This window comes from Gracilinanus agilis, chromosome 3, assembly GCF_016433145.1.
Source record: "Gracilinanus agilis isolate LMUSP501 chromosome 3, AgileGrace, whole genome shotgun sequence".
Lineage (NCBI taxonomy): Eukaryota > Metazoa > Chordata > Mammalia > Didelphimorphia > Didelphidae > Gracilinanus > Gracilinanus agilis.
This window is the reverse complement of record NC_058132.1, coordinates 341,786,090-341,807,274: the sequence shown is the minus strand read 5'-3', so window position 1 is coordinate 341,807,274 and position 21,185 is coordinate 341,786,090. Positions and strand designations below refer to the sequence as shown.

Sequence of the window (21,185 nt, the reverse complement as noted above, 5' to 3'; positions counted from 1 at the left end):
TGAAGTTTATAAAGTTTTGTTTAATATTTAAGAAGGTCAGGGAAGGAGGGGAGAGGGTTAGCTGAAATCTCAAAAGTCCATAAATAACTGTCAAAGGAATATTGGCTTGAGATTGTCTACACTAACTCCTAACAGCCAGCACTGACAGGGCTGAGGAGGGAAAGGGAATTTGGGAATCTCACAAATCACATCCAAGATGATATCCAAATGTAATTGGGACAGAGGAACTTTTCAAACACAGCAAGTTAATCCAAAGAGGGGTAGGGAGTAAAGGGCTTCCTGTTTGCTGTCCACCAACAACAGGAAAAGCACCCAACTCTACCTAGTTTTTGACTGAAGCTCAAATTCCTCTCTTGAGATCCCAAACTTTTCCATAGACTTAGCTGAATAGATGCCACTTCTACCAACACTCTCCCAGGCAGAAACTGTCACTTCCCTTCCTCTGGGGTCAAACCTCTCTGAATATTCTGAGTTTAGAATGTTCACAGCCTCAGCCAGGTTTTACCTTGGTCTGTCTGTTTTCCCTATAATAAGCCCTATCTATAAATTGTAAATTACCTATAACAAGGTAGAGAAAATGCATAACAAGCAGTCTCTTCCACATTACCTGTGCTCCTATAATGTCCTGTCAGATGCCAATGACTATACAAACAGCTGATAAATGAAGAATCTCTTGCTCTTTGAGGATGTGTCTCCTTGTCTTGTAGGCTACTTATATAATGTCTTTAATGTAAGGAGAGCATCCTTTTCATTCAATGGCTAACTTTTAGGCTTGCCTTCAAGTTACTCTGCTTCCCAGCTGTGCACAACCATATCAAAATAACTCAATTCATACTTAAGGATAACCTTAAGAGTTCAATCTAGCCAAGCTATAGAGCAGGGGTCGGCAACATATGGCTCTTGAGCCATATATGGCTCTTTCTGCAGGAGCCATAAAGTCAATTTTTTTTCAGGCACTGTTACAGGAGCGTGCACTGTTACAGGAGTGCGCGCTGTGAGCACTGTACGGCTCTCACGAAATTAACATTTAAAAAAATGTGGCGTTTATGTCTCACAGCCAAAAAGGTTGCCGACCCCCGCTATAAGAGGTTGGTATCCTCAACAATGTGCCCAGGCTCCTGATGCCTCATCTCACCAGAGGCCATTCAGATTCTTTCTATCTGTCTTTAAGGCTCCACACAAACTCCTACTTCTTCCATGAAGTCTTCCTTAATTACCATAATCTACAATGAACTTTCCTTTCTCTGATCTCTTGAGCACTTATAGTATATGGAACACATTTTGAAATGGAGTCATCTATAGTCATAGGCTATTAATTAAAAGTCATTATATTGGGAGCAACTAAGTGGACTGAGAGCCAGGTCTAGTTTTGGAATCTGGGTTCAAATCTGACTTCAAAGCCTTCCTAGCTGTATGATCTTGGGCAAGTCACTTAACCCCCATTATCCAGCCCTTATTGCTCATCTACCTTGTAACCAATACTATACAGGATTGATTCCAAGATGGAAAGTAAGGGCTAATAAAAAAAAAAAAAAGGTACAATATTTTCCCCTACAAATTGCCAACACCTGGAGGAATATAGCCAGTCAGTGATCAAGCATTTGCTAAGAATTTACCATATGCCAGGCACTGTGCTAAGAATATAATAAAAGCAAAAAGGGATCTCTGCCCCAAGGAGCTCATACTCCAGTGAAGAAAATAACATACAAACAACTATGTACGTGTAAGATATACACAGTGGAAATGAAAAGTAGTCTCAGGGCTTTCCACAGTTCATGGTACAGTGCTGGGCACAAGGTATTCAATACATCATTTCTGAGTTGTGCTTCTGTTGTTTTACAATCTTTCTATTTTTAGATCATATATAATATTTGCTTATAAACCAACAACCACATATATCTCTTCCAGTGGGATTATAAAATGTGTTGCTTAAGTGTTCTCAGAATGGGTGTACAGCAGGATGTCATTACTGGCGATTCCTACTAAGTAGAACCCAGAGAGGATACTTTAAAAACTGTTCAAGAACTGGCAGGTCTGAGTCACAGAGAAAGAAAGTTTGGACATGACCAGATTCTATCTGGATTTCTAGTCAAGCTCAGGATTCCTAGAAAAGTCTGCATTGCAGCTACTCTACTTTTGGCTAACTCACCATCTTCATATTCTCTTACAGTAAGTCTCATCAAACATAAGCCAAAAAAGTAATCTACCAAGGTAAAGAGTACATGTTAGACCTGCTATTTATTGGCTATAGAGAGGGCAGGGGATTAAATCATACGATTGTTCTGACTGATCTATCTAGCCTATCCCAGAGCACACCTCACATCCCATTTAGCTGGCCAAATTGTCAGTTTCTTGCCATCCATCCTTCAGCTTTGGTTTCTACCTCTTGGTCTGGCAACCAGAATCAAATAAACCCTACCAGGGTTCCTGGACATGGTGTGTTAATCTATTGCTTTATGCTACTCTATCCATGCACCATCCTTGTGACTTCTCAGACCAAAATTTCTTTCCCTAGTCACCGTTCCTTTATATGTGCTATTTTCCCCTAGTAGAAGGAAAACTCCTTGAGGGCAGAGAATGTCTTGCTTCTATATTTGTATTCCAAGACTTAGGAGAGTAGGCTTATTGAAATGATTATCTAACACATGATCACAGCTGTTTTCCTACCTTAAAAAAAATAATGAGGGGCAGCTGGGTAGCTCAGTGGATTGAGAGCTAAGCCTAGAGACAGGAGGTCCTAGGTTCAAATCCGGCCTCAGACACTTCCCAGCTGTGTGACCCTGGGCAAGTCACTTGACCCCCATTGCCCACCCTTACTACTCTTCCACCAAGGAACCAATACACAGAAGTTAAGGGTTAAAAAAAAAATAATGAATATATTATCAAACTTCTTCACTACATATGGTTTGTTGTTGTTCGTTAACATAGTAAAGGTCTAAAAAATCCTATTATTACATAGCCCTGTCCCTTACTTCTTTAATAGTAATGATTACACTCCCTATTCTCCATCCCCACCCCCAAAAAAGAGATAAATGTTCCCTGACTGCTTAAGAAACATTATTTCCTCAGTTCTCTTTAGTAGTTCAAAGTAGGTTTAAGTACTTATTCCTTTTAGGAATTCTCAAAGGAAGTTCACCCACCAATATACACATATGTGGCCAATCCAGACCAGGTAACACATAACTGTTGAGTAGGATCATGGCCTGGTTCCAACAGTTGTTGTTCCTTCTTTTGTGACAACTATGCAGAAATCTGTTTTTCCAAATACCTTAAATCTACTCCACCACTTTGTCAGATGATAAAGATTTCTTGACATTAGTAGGAAAATAAATGCCAATGCTTTACTTTCCTTATGTAACTCCATGTTATTGTTTATCTCCTTGCTAACTGTTTCTTCAAAGAGAGAGCTGTCCAAAGTAAAGATTTTAAAAGGTTAAGCCATGATGAAAATAAAACATTAGTGCTATTGATACTAGGACAATAACGTTCCTGTTCCTACTGATCAACACAAATTAAATCTCAACATATAGGATTGTTTTACTTTAACTCTTATAACTGCTGTACCAGAATGATTATGAGCTTTTTAATTAACTGTTGGTATATTTTACTGTGATGAGTGCTATGAGGGGAAATGGACAAGAGCTGTTCCAAATATCAGCCATGGATGGGCTTCAATTTGGATGGAGAGAATATCCAAATCAAGGAGATTACAGATCTCTTTGAGTGTTAAGAGGGTTCTGCAGTCTTCATATTTGTCCTACACCATTCCCCAACCTTCCCCACTGCCAATCACTGAATCCCTGAAGTATACAGTAAATCCATCTGCACTACCTCATCTCCTACACTTAACCTGTTTTCCATCTCTTAATTGAGAGAGTTTCAATTAGTTCAGCTCTTTGGTACTGTTCCTTCCTTTTACTGGATACATTATATATCTCAACACTACCATACAAAGGAATGAATAAATGTAATCAGGGACCTCATAACTCACCTGCTTGCAAAACAGAATTGTTTCATTCTTTCTTTCTGGCAGTTGCAACCAACATTTATTCCTTACTGTTATGATTTTGCTATCATAACACTTTTAGGTATACTTTAAAATTTTTACTTTGGACATATGAACTTTTTCCTTTAAAACTTTATCATTAATGTTCTGTCATTTTTCACTGAGGCAGTCTAAGCAGTTGCTACCTTTATCTAGCTGACTGTCAAATTTGCTATTTAAAAAGAAATTCAGCTAGGTTTGGTATTTGGCAGCTTATAAATAAGCATGGTTCTAAGTGAATTTACCCTTCCAGGGAAAGATAGAATAGTCAAATACAAAAGAAAATAAAATATGGGCATGATACAGTTTTGGACTATTTCTACAATATACTTCAATTCAATACTGCATACCAATCTTTGATAATTACCATTAGTGGATCTACTAAAGAAGCTGACTCATAAATTGCCTAAAAGTGTTTATGTATCACCAGTTGCCTATTTCCAGCTTTAAAAGCCTATGATCTTACTTCCTAAATCAAGAATAATTGACTATTTCTACAAAAGACACTTGAGGTTTCTCACATAATAGCAAAGAATTTTAGGCATTTTAACCCAGAGCATGAGTTTCAACATTTAAACTACAGAAGATTAAATTCACAGTAGTCTCTAAAATATCTGGAAACTCTTAACAAGTATAATTTATGCCTCAGTAATTTTTTTAAAAGGATCCGACAAACTTTATAATAATTCTTGTCTGATATTTAATCTAAAAATGACAAATTTATAGCAATTAAGAGATATTACTTTTAACATGGTCAAATAATATGCCTAGGGATGAGGCTGGGAAAATGACATTCACAGAGAGATTCTAGCATTAAGATTAAAGAGTACCTAAAAAAAATTAAAGAGTACCAAAATAATAAATATATTTTTTAATGTTAATAAAGAGAAGTGTCTCAAACTCACCATTGCCAACTGATAACTGACTATTTAGGGTAAGCATATTAGTTGCTTCAGATACTCTTTAATTCTTTCCCCTGGGCCCTGCAAGGAGTTAAATTGAAAGGGGAAAAATAAACTATCCTGTTTCAATAAGCAGAACATATATAGAGATCATGGAAAGATCTCTAAGGTATATTAAATTTTTATTTAATCAAGAACAAATAAACCAACAAACATTTCCTGGGTCTCTTTCTATACTTTACTATGAGAAGCACTTTGATGGAATATAAAGGAATAGGCACATTCTCCACCTCTAAGGAGCTTCCAACTTAATTTAGCTGACAAAAAACGATATGTATAAATGAGGACAAAATGATGACAAACATTCTAAGATAAGTTTAATATCATACCAGATTATGTGGTACTAATGCCCTAAAAATTTTAAGTAGGAAAAAAATATAGATTGGGAGAGTGGAGAAGGACTTAAGCCATTCCTTGAAAGATAGAGTTATAGTTCTATAGGAGCCAGAGAGAAGGAAAGAGTGTAAAAGGGAATTTTCATATATGTAGCCAAACCATTAATTTTAACACTTACAAGAGATTCTAGGTAACGATAGCATAATCAAAAACATGGAGGTATTAAAATGTGTATGATGTGTTTGTTGGAAAAGGAGATAATTAATCTGATTAGAGAAATAGTACTGAAGAGTACCGGAGAAGTCACTGTTAAGAAACAGATTTCCTCAAGGTTTTAGAGTAGCAGACTGACAAGATTAGAGTGAGTAAGTAATGAAAATTGTTAGTACAAAAAATATTTCTAGCAGCTATTTTTGTGGTGGCAAAGAACTGGTAACTGAAAAGATGCCAATCAATTGACGAAAGACTGAACAAGTTGTGGTATATGATTGTGATGGAACACAACTGTGCTATAAGAAATGATAAGCAAGATAGTTTCAGAAAAAACTAGAAAGTTTTATATGAACTGATACAAAGTGAAGAAATCGGAACCAGAACATTCTACATAGTAACAGCAATACTGTACAATGGTCAATTGTGAATGATTTAGCTATCTTCAGCAATACAATGATCTAAGACAATTCCAAAGGATCCATGATGAAAAAGGCAATCCACCTCAAGAGACAGAACTGATGGAGTCTGAATGTAGGTCAAAGTACACTATTTTTCATTTTATTTTCTTCATGACTTGGTTTTATTTGAAGATAAGTATCTTCTTTCCTCCACATGATGAATACGGAAATAAATTTTGCATGATAGCACATGTATAACCTATATCAAATTGCTTACCATCTGAGGGAGGGGGATAGAAATAATATGAAACTCAAAATGTCAGAAAATAAATGTTTAAAACTGGTTTTACATGTAATTGGGAAAAATAAGTATTACTGAACTAAAAAAAAAAATCTGTTAGCACAGAAGGGAATTATAACCTGAATTTAGGAGTGTCTGTGAGAAGCTTATTGCAACAATCGAGGTATACCAATAGAAGAGAGGGATTTTGAAGGAAAAAAAATCAATATGATTAAGTCACTAACAATAAAATGATATAAGACTAGCTGAAAAATCTTAAACTCAAATGAAAAGTTATGCATCTATTTGTAATATTGTTTAATTTTTCATTTTTTTCTTCACAAAGACCTATTAATATGATGATATAGTTTTCTAAATAAAAGATTAAACAATTTATTTGGGGAGCTGAATTAAGAGGAATCTACTAAAGAGCTCCAAATTGACGACTCTAATATAACCTCTCAGCTCTGATGTTCTATGATTCTGGGCTCCTAGACCCAGAGTCAGTAGGTTACCCCAAGGTCTATCTAGACCGATTCTCCCAACATCCTCCTTCCTTCTCTTACTCCCCACTGCCCTTTCTACAGTTGAAGAAACTGTGCAAAGTTATATGATTTGCCTGAGGTCACAAAGAAAGCATCTCAAGTGTGATTTGAACCCAGGTCTTCAGTCTCTAGAGCCATTCTCTCTATCAGCTGCCTCCTAAGCTACAAGTTTATGGGAGAAGAAAACTTTGTTTAGGATGTCATCTATTCCATCCTTGTATCAGTAGGAAATAGTGTTGGCAAGAAAACCTGGGCATCTTTGTGGCTGAGTTTGCACCACTTAGCTCTATCACGTTGCATACAAGTCCCAGAATATCAGACATACTTTTTAAATTAATTAGTGTAAAAATGCATTACAAAGTCAAATAAAAACAAATTGGAAGTTACCTACTACTTTGGGTAATCAGTACCACTGCTACCATCCATAATTCTTAATACTGAAAGTAAATTTAAAAAATTATCTCATTTGATCCTTACAACAACTCATTTTACAGGTGGGGAAATTGAAACAACTAGAGTTAAATGACTTGCTCAGGAACACACAGCTAGTAAGTTTCTGAGGACTGATTTGAATTCAGGTCTTCCTGACTGACTGACCCACAGTTCTATCTGGTGTACACCAAGACGCTGTAGGAAGTTTTCCAGGGCAAGCGTAGACAAAGTGACTACTGTGGAATTTAGGTGGTCAAGAAAAAAATTATTCAATGTGTATGCATAATCTTTTTGTACTATTGTATTATTGTCTTGAGGAATATATTTTTAAATAAAACACAACCCTATGTATCTTTTATGTAAAATAATACTGTTTTGCTTAAGAAAATATATTTTAATTCTAAAAAAAAAGTATAATTACAAACATTTTTATCAAAACCTCTAATAAACTTTTTATATCTGCAATGCAAATTGTCAAATAGAAGAAAAGAGGTTAAGATTTTCCCAAAAACATAAAAACCACTGTTGAGAAAGAGGAAATGATATTAAAGAGTCATTATAAATATTATATTCACTCAGAGTCCTACCTGTATCTGTTTTTTTCATTCCTATCCTGAATCGTATCTGCTTTCCACACAAGAGCTTGGAAAGACATTTAGCATTCCAATGCTGGGCTGGCCAATCAAAAACCATGTTGCAGAAGACTGCTGGTTGTTGTAAAGACATTATAATTTCTTTTGCTTTCTCTGGAGTAAAAGGTTTGACGAGTTCACCTAGAGAAACAGATAGCTATGTATTAATAAATATGTAAAATTATCATTTCCTAAAAATAGGAAAAGGCAAAATTAAATGATAACACTTCAGATGACTGAATTTTTCTACTAACATGTCACACTAATACACAGATGGGGGAGCTGTCCTACTACTCATCTAGAGGTCCCAGGTCCTCATCTATATACCCCAAGGAAGTTAAAGACAGAAAAGAAAGGTCCTTTGTATATCAAAATATTCATAACAACACTTTTCTGTGATAACAAGGAACTAGAAAAATTAAGTTCTCATCTCCTGGGGAAAGGTTAGTGAAACTGTGATACAAAATGTACTTGAATTCTATTACACTGCAAAAAATGAGGAATATGGGAAATGCAGAGAAGCATGGGAAGACCAATATGAACTGATACAGAGTAAAGTCAGTAGGTAAGACCAGGAAAACAAGAAACAGAATTACAATGGTATAAATAGAAACAGAAATGATAATAAATAGAAATAAAATGAAATGGAAATGGAATGTTGTATAATTATGACAAATATGGGTCTTAGAAAAGAGTTAAAAAAAGTTTCCTCCTTTCTTTGCAGAGGTGGTAGTGCTGTAGACATGGCATACTGAACACATAATCTTTGTTCACAAGATGGCTCAATGGGGAAGGAGTAAGGTGGGATATGATGCAAAAAAATGTCAATAAAAATTAATTTTAAAGAGGAATTGCAATAGATTTTATTTTTTTTATTATTTTAACACACAAATGTTGGTATCCTTCACAGAACCTAGTGAGATACTTAAATATTTGAATTTATTTATTCTTCCATATTAAAAGCTTTTAAACTTGAAAAATATTTATGTTTTTAATACACCAAACATATCTCAGATTCAATTATACAAATAAAAGCCTTTAACATCAAAACAACTTTCTTAAATAAGGGAAAATTAAAATTTTGTGACTAGTGATCTTAAACATATAAATATTTTTAAGAAGTAACTAATGGAAATCTCTACTTTGTATCTGTAGCTCTGCTTATTTCAACACAGAACAAGATGCCCCTCCCATGATAATCTCATAATTTTTAAACTCATCACTTACCCTCTGACTCAAGCCTTGATTGACACCATCTCCCTCAGCTTCCTCTCTAGAGGATGGAGTAATAAACTCCTTCTAAAGCCTCCCTTTCCACAGAGGGCAGAGATACACTCCACTTTGCATCTGCTGCTCTGCCTAGTTTCAATTCCAAATCCTTTCCTGCCTCCCTTTGTGTGATGATTGATAAATATTTACTGGATGGAACTGATAGCAGCAGGTTGGTGGAAATGTGAAAAAAGCACCAGGTTTAGAGTTAGAAAGACCATTCAAATACTCTTCAGAAATTTACTGTGAGTCCAGGCAAGTTAACCTCTCTCAGCCTCAGTTTCTTTGTCTGTAAAATGAAAAGTCTGGACTTGATGGTTTATAAATTCTCTTCTAGAACTAAATCTATGATCCTGAGTCAAAGTAACACAATTTGATAATCATATTTGTGATAAATCATAATATGGAAATAAGTCTGGATTGATGACACATTAAGAAACCAGTGGAAATGAGCATCATCTACTCGGGGGAGGGGTTGGGGGGTAGAGGGGAGAGTAAGAACATGAATCATGTAACCATTGGAAAATGTTTTCTAAAAAAAAAAACCCTAAAATAAATAAAATAAATAAAAGTTGTGATAAAGCCAACTTTTTCATATTATGATTAACATCAGAGAGAAAAGGGGCTTAAATTTTTACCTTCAAACATTTAGAAGATAAATGTGTATTGTACTTGGAAGAGAATAATAAAAACTAGAAATAAGAGGACTTTAATTGTTCTAATCTCTAATATCTTTGAATAATCTGGAATCTGTGGGCCCAATTCTAATTAAAAGAATTTAAAAATAGTTCTTGCATGTTCCTCATTTACCCATATTTTTTATTATTGAATTTCCCATATAGAATGGAAAATATAATTTTAAAGAATGAAACAAATAACTAAAACAAAAGCTATTATGGTCTAAATATAAAGCTGTCTTTTTAATTAAATTTTAAAAAAAGAACTACTCTATATGAAAATAACTGGAATTTAGAGCCGTGGACTTCTTTGAATCTTTCTAACTTCCTTAATACTGTAGTGTATCACCATTTTTCCAGTCACCCAGACTCAAAAGCTGTGTTATTTTCTACTCCTTACTCTTACCCCTAGATCCAATCAGTTGCCAAGACCCTTCACTTCTACCTTCACGTATTTCTCATATATACATCCCCTTTTTTCCTCTGATACCAATATCACCCTGCTTCAAGCCCTGTCAGTGCTTAGAAAGTACTTAATATTTATTGACAACTTTCAGAGTAAGTGCAGAGAAGTCTTATTAAGGGAAGTTGAAACGAGAGACTACAAAAAGAGAGTGATAAAAGATAACACCACTGTGGGCAGCTAGGTGATGCAGTGGATAAAGTCTCAGACCTGAAGGCAAGAAGACTCATCTTTCTGAGTTGAAATCTGACCTCAGACGTTTACCAGCCATGTGAACCTACAAAATGAGCTGGAGAAAGAAATGGCAAACCAGACCAGTACCTTTGCTAAGAAAATCCCAAATGGGGTCAAGAAGAGTTGGCCTGAGTGAACAACCATAAATGGATGAGATGATGTCAAAGGTCCTTTATGGTTCTAATCTCCTACGATGAAAGCATTTTAGGAAAAAAAATCCATGCAAAAGGAGAGAGGAAGAGAAAAGCAAGTCTAGGAGTTAATACAAAATAGCAGAATCCAGGTATGAGATCTGAAAGACCCAAACCAACAAGAGATTAAGATGGCAAAGAAAGAATGGATATAAGAGACTCACAATTCAGTTCTAGAAGGGACAATCTTGGATACTATCTAGTCTATTCCCTCGTTTTCAGATGAACTACTTCATTTTATAGACTAATTGAAAAAATTAAGAGTGAATCACAACTAATGGCAAAGCTAGGAATTAGTATCAAGGTTTCCTGACTCATAGTAGGATAATCTTCCATTATTACACAGTATATATTAGAAAGAATCTCTTTTCACATGATTTCCTTTCCTAGAATGCCTTCTCTTCCTTCTCCTCCTCTTCCTCCTCCTCCAGCATCATAAATACAAGCTTTAAGAACTCCATTGCTAGTTCTGTGCCCATCACAGCAAGTTCTATATGTCCCTTAATGAATAATAATAGTAAGCTTCTCAGTAGGCCATGTCATTTCAGCAGACCCTACTGAATTTGGAAGGGTTATAGTCACTACAAAATGGAGCAAACAGGGTGTGAAAGAGCATGAACTAGAATCAGGAGATCTAGGTTCAACATCTGCTCTGACATCTATTGTCTGGGTATCCATGGATAAGTCATTTAATTTCTCTGAGCCTCAGTTTCTCCATCTGTAAAAGGAAACGGTTATATCAGTTTCCTCATTTATAAAATAAGACAGGTGGACTAGACTAATCTAATAATAACTATCCACTTTGTAGAGCAGTTGGAATATAAACCATTATTTTCCTCTATATTTGCTGCTACTAATAGCAGCAAAAAATTTCATTTGGTAGTTTTTTCCTTTGAAGTCTTTCCACCTTTTCTTACTCATCCTTGTGTGACTTGAGGCCTAACAGGGCCTGTCAATAGTTGCTGAACTGAAATCTTAGGGCACACAGTAATGATCTTTTGGTAAACCCTGCAGCTTATAGGTAATAGGTTTCCTTGGTTGAGGAATGACCACAGGGCAGGTTTAGGTAGAGAAGATAACTGTTGAAGTCCAGGAAACTAAATGATTTCAATGACTTTATCAATCAATTCAGTGGCAGATTTTGGTAGTTCTTGGGTGCAGTTCTGCCAGTGTTCAGTGATTGAGAACAAACAAGGAAATCAGAAGCCATCTGAAATTAAGTGAAAAAAAAGATATTTCCATGATCTAATAAAGTAGTTTCCCAGGCTTAGGAGAAAAAGAAATGCCTGAAATTCTTCTAGACATCATTGATAGATTTCTGAAATTCTTCATCAAAACTAGGTTTTTTATTGATGGATAGGAAGCTTCTAGGAGTGTAGCTTGTGTACTGGATAGGCTTGTACAAGACAAGATAAGCAGAGTTCCACTAAGACAAAAGGGCTAGTTAATGGATATGTGATACATGAGGGTTCAGAAGAAACAAATTATATATTGTAAATAGAAAAAAATACCTATATTTTCATTTAGGTTATCTGCCAAATGTGTGACAGTGGTTGATCATTAGACAAATAACTGATGCCTACTATGTATAAATGTTTTGTGTACAATTATGTGCCTATAAGATAGGATAGGTACAGAATACAATGAAATTTCTTATCTATCCTATAAAGTTCAACTCAAAAGCCACCTCTTTGATGAGATCTTTTGGTAATGAGTAAGGACAAGTGTTGAGGTATCACAGAAAAGATGCTGGATTTGAAATCTAAGGATCTTGGTTTTACCCCGATTAAAATCTCAGACTTGCCACTCACTCTACTGTATGATGTTAGGCAAGTCCCTTAACCTTTCTAGGCTATGGTTTCTTCATTTTTAAGGATTAGTTTGACCTGAATGACCTCTGATATCTCATCCTAGTTATAAATCTATATGTCCACAGTTCTATTATTTTCCCCATTGGACTTTTTTTGTTTTGTATATAGCATTTTGTTCTGTACCTAATACACTTATGTGATACTTTGAAATATTCATGTTTTCTTCTTGTCTCTCTACTGGACACATACAGAATAGGTACAAAAGTCCACCTATGTAAACTTTCTATTTCCCCACATAATCCCTATGTGCTATTTAGCATAGGATATACAGACAGCATGATCTCTTTCTATCTGAGTTTTACAATTCTGATATAAGAGAAAATGAGCAGCCAATGATAATGCCAAAGCTATATACTTGAATAATTGGATGGATGATGATGTCTTCAATAGAAATCTGGTAAAGGAGTGGAAAAGGGTTTGGGATGTCAACAGAATATCCGGTTTGAAATGTTCATTAGGCAGTTGGTGATACAGGACTTGAGTTCAGGAGAGATTAGGGGCTAGATATATAAATCTTAGAGTGATCTGCATCAACAGGATAATTAAACCCTTGAGATCCCATAAATCAAGTAAAAATAGGATAAAAGAAGGTCCAGAACAAAGCCTTGAGGTACATGAGCAAAAAGGACCAGGAGTAATCAGGCTTTCAGGAGAATTAAGAGCGTAGTGTAATTACAAACCAGAGGACAGAGTTGTCAACACTGTTAAATGCTGCACAGAGGTCAAGAAGGATGAGGACTGGGAAAAGGCAATCAGACTCTACAACAAAGACATTCATCAATAACTGAAGAGTTTCAGTTGAGGGAGGCCACAAGTATAAAGGTCAAGAACCTGGGAGATGGAAAGGATAGTGGAAACCTTGATGGAATTTGAGAAATTAGAAAGAATAAATGTTTTGCTTTTGTTTGCTGTGGGGGGGGGAGGGTTGGGGGTTGGGGGTAGATATACTGTAAATGCAACTCATCCATGCCTGCTGATCTTGCACTGGAGGAAGAATGTTATTCATTGGTGTAGCCTGGAAAAACCAAACTCCCACTGAGTACTGCATGTAGCAGATATGACATAATACAAAGAGGCAAAAAAACAATGCCTGCATACCTGCTATGCATGCTTGGGTTGGGTTAAGTTGTAACTTCCTTGAGGAGCCCATATTTGGTGTAGGAAGAAAAGGAGAGTGTGTGTTGTGGGGCAGGCTGGTGGCTCAGGGGACTGAGCCAGGCCTGGAGACAGGAAGTCCTGGGTTCTAATTTGGCCTCAGATACTTCCTAGCTATGTGATCCTGGACATTTAACCCCTAATGCCTATTTACTGCTCTTCTGCTTTGGAACCAATACACAGTATTGATTCTAAGAAGGAAGGTAAGGGTTTTAAAAAAAGAGAGTATGTGAGTGTGTCTATAAGGAAGCATCAATGGGTATGGTTCAGTTGTGTTGGGGAAAGGGCTGGGATTAGTGGGAAAGGAAGGTGTTTGTGTAGAAAGAAGTGGGAAATGACCCATCTTCCTACTTTTTGAACAAAAAGCTGATCACACATACTACACTGAACAAGGTTTTTAAATGCCTTGAATTTAAGTTTTAAAATGAAATTTTAATTGTTCTTAGCTAAAAAAAGGAAAAAAGACTAGAATAAGATATGTCAAATAAGTATTCCCCTAGCTCTTTTGTGACCTCTTAAGGCTCCCTAATGGGGAAATCATAAAAGTGAAAGTCTTCCTGGTTTATTCCCTTAATAAAAGGACTTCCTGGATCCCCTTGGAATTCTTCTACAGATTGAACTCAATGATCCATATGAAACACCAAAATAGTTGAAAATAGGCCTTTGTTCGCTTGAAATAGCAAAAATTGAGCACTTACGTTATTAAAAAACAAATTATTTGTTAGAAGAATGAATTCAACAGATATTTATCACATTACGTGACTAGCACTGTAAACAAAGAATTACAACAAGGTAATTAAAGGAGGAAGCTAGAAATCCAAGACTAGGGTTTGAGTGGGAAAAGGTGCTTGAAAAAGCATACTGCTTATTATTCCAAGAGGTACAAAGGGCTAAAAATAGAAATGTTTCACATCCATATGGATTATATTAAGGAAATCTGGAGCTGTTTTGAGGTATATTCTTTAATTTTTGAGTTTCTACTTCAGAATTTTGAAGAATATTTAAGCATATTAGATACTTCCTTATTTTTAGTTCAAGTGAAATTAAGAAATATTTTTCCAAGCCTAAAATCCTCTCCAGATTTGCCCTTTAAAAAGTAAGTAGTACATAAGCCAAAGCTTTTCTTAGGAAAATGGATTAAAGGTGATAATCAGATCTAATTCTAGCCTAGTTCAGATCTAGTTAGACTTCTACTCCACAAAAAGTAATTGTATTATTTGACTCCTCTACCTGCAATATCTTTTTTGCCCACTCTTGAGGTGAGGGCCTACCACAATCCACCCTTCTCCATTCATAAGAGATGGATCATAGAATGGAAACTCTTTTTTAATCCTAAAGTGATGCAGGAAAGGAAAAAAAACTGTATCCAATTGTTGCAATTATACTGAGCAGTTGACTCTGACCCAGACTCTATAAATTAGAGCAATTTAAAAAAAGTTAAAACAAGTTTAAAAAAAAAACTGAACTCCAAACTGTATTTTAACATATTACGATCTTCTTGTCTAAGATTCCTATAAATGTTACTGCATATCATCTTGGGGTAGATACCAACAGAGGGTATATGGAGGAACTATCTATAGTTCCTGAACATATCTATAAGCTAGAAATGGCCTGTTAAAATAAATTGTTTCTGGAAGACATGTTCAGAGTTAACACTTCTTCTTCAACAGGAGTAACTCTGAGGGGACAGCTGGGTGGCTCAGTAGATTGAGAGCCAGGCCTAGAGATGGGAGATCCTGGGTTCAAATCTGACCTCACATACTTCCCAGCTATGTGACCCTGGCAAGTCACTTAACCCCCATCTAGCCCTTACCACTCTTCTGCCTTGGAACTGATACAAAGTATTGATTCTAAGGAAGAAGGTAAGAGTTAAAAATAAAATAGAGTAACTGATCTCTGATGCAACTTGAAGAAACAGACTGGCTATCACTGGTGTGGCCCATCAGCCTGACTTAACATTGTATCAGACTCAAATAGAAAAAAAAAAAAAGAATCCCTGATGACCACATATTAACTAGGAAAACCACAAATTGTTACTCTGTTAGATGGTATTTTTAAGTATTTTGTTAAACATTTCGAAGTTTGCTACTTCTGCTTTAAAATACTGTATTTAGTCAAATGCCTCCTAACTTACTCCCATGACTTTAAAAGGAGGCAAGAAAAAAAGTATAACTGGTGTCCATTTAGGTAGGGTTTTTTTTTCATTGTTTAGCTCCCTGTCCCAGGTAATTGCATAGTGGCCATAAAATGATCATCTCCTAGCAGAGCTTATTTACTTATACTTGTAGTTGTATCTACATGCAAATAGACCAACAGCCAACAGAGGGCAGTAATAGCTATATAAAGATGTGCCACTAACATTAACTTCTTAAGGGAAAGGTTGGTTTTTTCCCTTCATTTTTGTCCTGGCTTACCTTGAACAATATCTGTTACATTGTAGGCACTTAAAAATGCTTGTTGACTGATTGACAGAATGGTTGGGCTCCCTGCTCTCCCATATAATCCCAAATAGCTTTAAAAAAAAAATAGAAGCTGTCCAGGAGGTTTAGCTTAGAGCAGTGAAGGGCAAATTTTTTAAAGAGAGGCCCAAAGGAAAGGAAATGCTCATCTGTCAGTCTGTTTCTAAGGCAACTCTTTCAAAGTTCCATTGTATTATATCCTACTCATTCGTCAGATTAGGAATAATGTGCAAGGCTGGAGAGAACATTTCAGGGGGCCGCATCTGGCCCACCGGCTCTAGTTTACCCATCACTGGCTTAGAGTGTTGAAATGAATCAGGAAGACCTGAGTTCCAATCCTATTGTAGATTAAAAATAGCAATGTAGCCCTAGGTAAATTCCCTTAATTTCCCCAATCGCTATTTTCCTCAATTATAAAACACAGATAATAAGGTTGTCCTAAGGGCTAAATTAGATGACATTAGAATTAGAGGGAAACCCCTGAAGTCACCTAGCCCAACCACCACCCAAATCTTCCTATGGCTCAATTCTGATTATCTGACTCTGAAACTCAAAAAAACTTCAAAGGTTCTCATTTCCCACTAACCTAGTCTAAACACTTTAGCTCCAACCTAATTTTCTCAACCTTATCTCAGCCTATTCCCTTCCACACAGTAAGCCAAACCCTCTTCTCTAAACAAGGTCCAGCCTTTCTCGACTAATACTTACACCGGTTCCTATCCCAGAAACGACCTCACCCCAATCTCTGCTTTTTAAATTTCTACCCATCTTTCAAAATCTAGTTTAAATGCTACTTTCTCCATGAAGTCTTCTTCTTTGAACTCTCATTATAGATTTATTTTTCCTTCTTCACAGTTTGTCTAGACCTCTGTACTACATCTATGCAAATTTAACTATTCTTTAGCTATTTGTATATACTATCTTATTACTTCTACTAGTTTTTTGGGATTAACAAATGGTTATAAAAGAGAGATTTTCATTTCTAAAAATTGATCACAAGTTAGTAGAACAAAAACCTAGTGTATTTTACAACCAAGTGAAACAAGTATATTTACTGAAATTATGCCCATAAGTAAAATAAGGAAATCAGTTGCTTGTGGGATAATTTGTTTTTCAATAGTTTAATCAGCAATTAACTGCTTCATTAAATTAATGAAACTGAAGTTTCCTATTAAAAAAAGAATTCAGTACGACATAGCATTAATTCAATAGCCCTGGGTTACATCAGGTTATTCCATGCCAGGAAATCTGCTCATAGCTTTAAAAAACTGTGAAGCAACCTCAATAGTCCTTTTTTAAAAAGGAGACTGCATTAAGATGTAAAATGTGCAATATTTTCCTTTTAGGTGATTTGGAAACTGCTTTTAAAAAACCAGAACAGCAGTGTAGATGCTATCACAATAGTCCTTTCTTTCCCTTAAGTGTTTCATTTTATTCAGCCAATTTTCCACAGCCTCAGTTACAACTGTCATCAACTTCTGAGACTGAGAAAACATAAGAAAGTAAATTTCTCTTTTTCTCTCTCTGACTTCTTAGTTACTGCAAAATGCAAGGAAATCTGAAACCTGGTGTTACACTATTTTACATTTATTGATGCTCTTGCTTGATTGCTTCAGTTAATACCTGGGCTAGATTTAAACTTAAGGATTAGAATTCATAAGTCAACAAACATTTATTGAGCACTGATTGTAGGCCAGGCACTGGGATAAAAGTAAAAAGAATAAATCTGAAAATAATAACAACAACAAGTACAGCTTACCAAATTTCCTGAATACCCCCTATATTATATGACAAAGGCAAAAAAACTAAAACCAAAAGCAATTCCATATCTTTCATGGCAGGTAAAATTGTAAAGGAAAAAGCCATATTAGTTATTTAAAAAACAAAACTGTAGGGTTCACAAGGCTCAAATGTAAGGTATAATTTTAAATTGTTTTCCTATTCATTACCTTATTTGTTTCTCAAAACAACTTTGAAAGGCAGTCAGGAAGTTACTAACTAATAGGAAAAACCTGAGATACAGAATGGTATAACCAAGATCAGATAACTAATGAAATGGTAGAGACTGCCTTCAATCTGGATTCCTTATTCCTTGTTCATTTAATCTTAACTCAATAAACATTAAGGATGTACTATGGACAATGCAGGACAAGTTGCCAGATAAGAAGAAATAAAGTTGAAGTCCATAATACATACAGATTACATATATACATAAACACACAAATTAGAACAAGTATTTAAAGAATATAAAATGTAATAATATCATTTGTGAAAGAGAAATCACTCAGCTTCAGTTTTACCTTTGGGAACTGGGGAAAAGGCATATGGGGAAGTTACACATTAGAAGTTACACATTAGAGCAGTGGTCTTCAAACAACTTCTGGGGGTATATGAATTTTAAATATTTTTTTTATACTAACAAGAAGGGGAATGGCAGGTAAGTGACAATTATAGAAACTCTACTTACCCCAAATATTTAGTATAAGGTAAAAAACATTTCTTTTTTGATTGGACCTGTGATTTCAGGCCTAGATTCTGGACATCCTGGGAAACAACAAATAGTTTATTTAAGATGAAGTACCACAGGAAAAGTATCAATGTTAGATAAAGCTGGTATTGTCCAGTTACTTACATGGGAAAAAATTTATATTACAAAATTATAGTACCACTAGAAGGTGCCCCCCAGATGAACTGTAGTATAATAAATGTAATGAAATGTTATATTACATCAAGGGAAATGACAAATATGGAATATTCAGAGAAATTAGGACAGATTTCTATAAATCGATGAAAACTAAAACAAGCAGAACCAGGCTAAGAATTTATATAAAAACCACAATACTGGGGGCAGCTTGGTAGCTCAGTGGATTGAGAGCCAGGTCCTAGATTCAAATCTGGCCTCAGACACTTCCCAGCTGTGTGACCCTGGGCAAGTCACTTGACCCCCATTGTCTACCCTTACCACTCTTCTGCCTTGGAGCCAATATACAGTATTGATTCCAAGACGGAAGGTAAGGGTTAAAAAAAACAAACCACAATACTGTAAAGGAAATCAATCTCAAAAGATTTCAGAACTTGATACATGTCTCCCACCTTTTATCGTAAAGGAAATGCCTATCAATGTGACAGAACACATTTTCAGGCACAGCCAATGAATGTGCTGATTAGTTTTGATTGAGTATACTTTTTTATAACACAGAAGGATTCCTGTTTTGAGAAGTAGCAGTAACTGAGAAATGACGGTGGAGAAAGATTGAGAACCAGGCCTAGAGACAGGAGGTTCTGGTTCAAATTTGACCTCAGATACTGCCTAACTATGTGACCCTAGGCACCTTACTTAACCCCCATTGTCTAGTCCTTACTACTCTTCTACCTAGGAACCAATACTTAGTATTGATTCTAAAACAGAAATAAAATTTTTTTAAAAAGAGAAAAAAGAAATGAAAAAGAAAGAATTTACGATGAAATATAGTAATATGGATTAATACTTTTTAAAAAAGAGTTCAGCTAGGATCAACAAAGTTCAGATGGATAATTATACTTAAATATAAATGATAACAGGAGCACCTAGGTGACTCAGTGGATAGTCAGGTCCAGAAACAGGAGGTCCTGGGTTCAAATGTGACCTCAGATACTTCCTAGCTGTGTGACCTGGAGCAATTCAATCAGCCACCATTACCTAGCCCTTACTGCTCTTCTTAGAATCAATATAGTATTGATAAAGTAGGCACTTTACAGATTTCTGGTTAGGTGAAGAATTCTTACCAAACAAAGAATAAAAGTGACCATAAAAGATAAAAACCAACAATTCTGATTATGTAAGTTTTTTGCATTTTTCATGAACGAAATCCTGGAAAGAGAACTATCAGGTAGGAAGAACCTTTGTATCAAATATCTTTGATAAGTCAGCTATCCAAAATATATAGGGAATTGATGGTCTTTCTAAAAATAATTGTTTATTGATATCTTTTTTATATAACAGAATTCCCTCTATTATCCCTTCCCCTCTCTGAGAACCATCCCATATGATATTTTTTAAAGAAAAAAAGGGGTCTTGGAGACTGCTGAGTGTCTCAGTGAATTGAGAGCCAGGCTTAGAGACAGGAGGTCCTAGGTTCCAATCTGGTCTCAGACAACTTCCTAGCTGTGTGACCCTGGCCAAGCCACTGAACCTCCATTACCTAGCACTCTTCTGCCTTGGAACCAATACACAGTATTGATTCTAAAATGGAAGGCAAGGGCTTAAAAAAAAAAAGAGGACTGAAAAAGTCTGAAAATAATGCAAATTTATTATCTTCCTGCAACAGGATCTCATCTCTACAAACAGGTGGGCTTGGGGTCAACTTCCAGTTTGAATAGTCTCTTTTCAGTTTTAAGCCTTTTTTTTCTCCTTGGATAACCTTTCCACTCAGTTTTCTTGAACATTACTCCACTCTCCTGGTTTTCTTCCTAACATTGTTTTTCTCAATATCCTTTGCTGGATTATCATCCATATCATGCTCCCAACTGTTGGTGTTCTGCAAGGCTCTGCCAGTTCTCTTCTCTCCATTCTCTTGGTACCTGTATCAGATCTCATAGGCTTAATTATTATCTCTATGCAGATGACTCATGGATCTACTTAGCTAGTCTCAGTTTCTCCCTTAGAACTCAGAATTTCATCACCAATGGCTTACTGAATATTTCAAATTAGATGTTTCAGAAACAACTCAAACTCAACAAGAAAATCCAAAATAAAATTATTTTTGTCCTCAAGGTCACCCTTTCCCCAAACTTCCCCTTATTTCCATTGAAGATATCACCATTCTTCCAATCTCCCAGGTTTATAATCTTAGAATTGTTCTTGATCCTTGCTCCACATATCCAAACAGTTAACAAATTTTAGTAGCCTTGCTTCTTAGGTTAATTTTCACCTGTGAGTCCTTAATGCTTCCCTGACCTCTAATTATTCCTGAGCTACAGAATTGTAAAGAGATGCTGCTACGGGTACAATAAAAACTATTATCTTATAGTGGTCCACTGCTTT

The 21,185-nt window shown here is 35.7% G+C and overlaps 1 protein-coding gene across 2 annotated transcripts in view; it reads right to left on the bottom strand.

Moving 5' to 3' along the window:
• HSPBAP1 (HSPB1 associated protein 1) overlaps positions 1–21,185 on the bottom strand; it is a 51,821-nt gene that overhangs the window by 26,188 nt on the left and 4,448 nt on the right. For both annotated transcript variants that reach the window (XM_044670048.1, XM_044670049.1), the window contains exon 2: positions 7,799–7,984. In XM_044670048.1, coding sequence (XP_044525983.1) covers positions 7,799–7,984 — 186 coding nt within the window. The remainder of the gene's footprint in view (positions 1–7,798; positions 7,985–21,185) is intronic.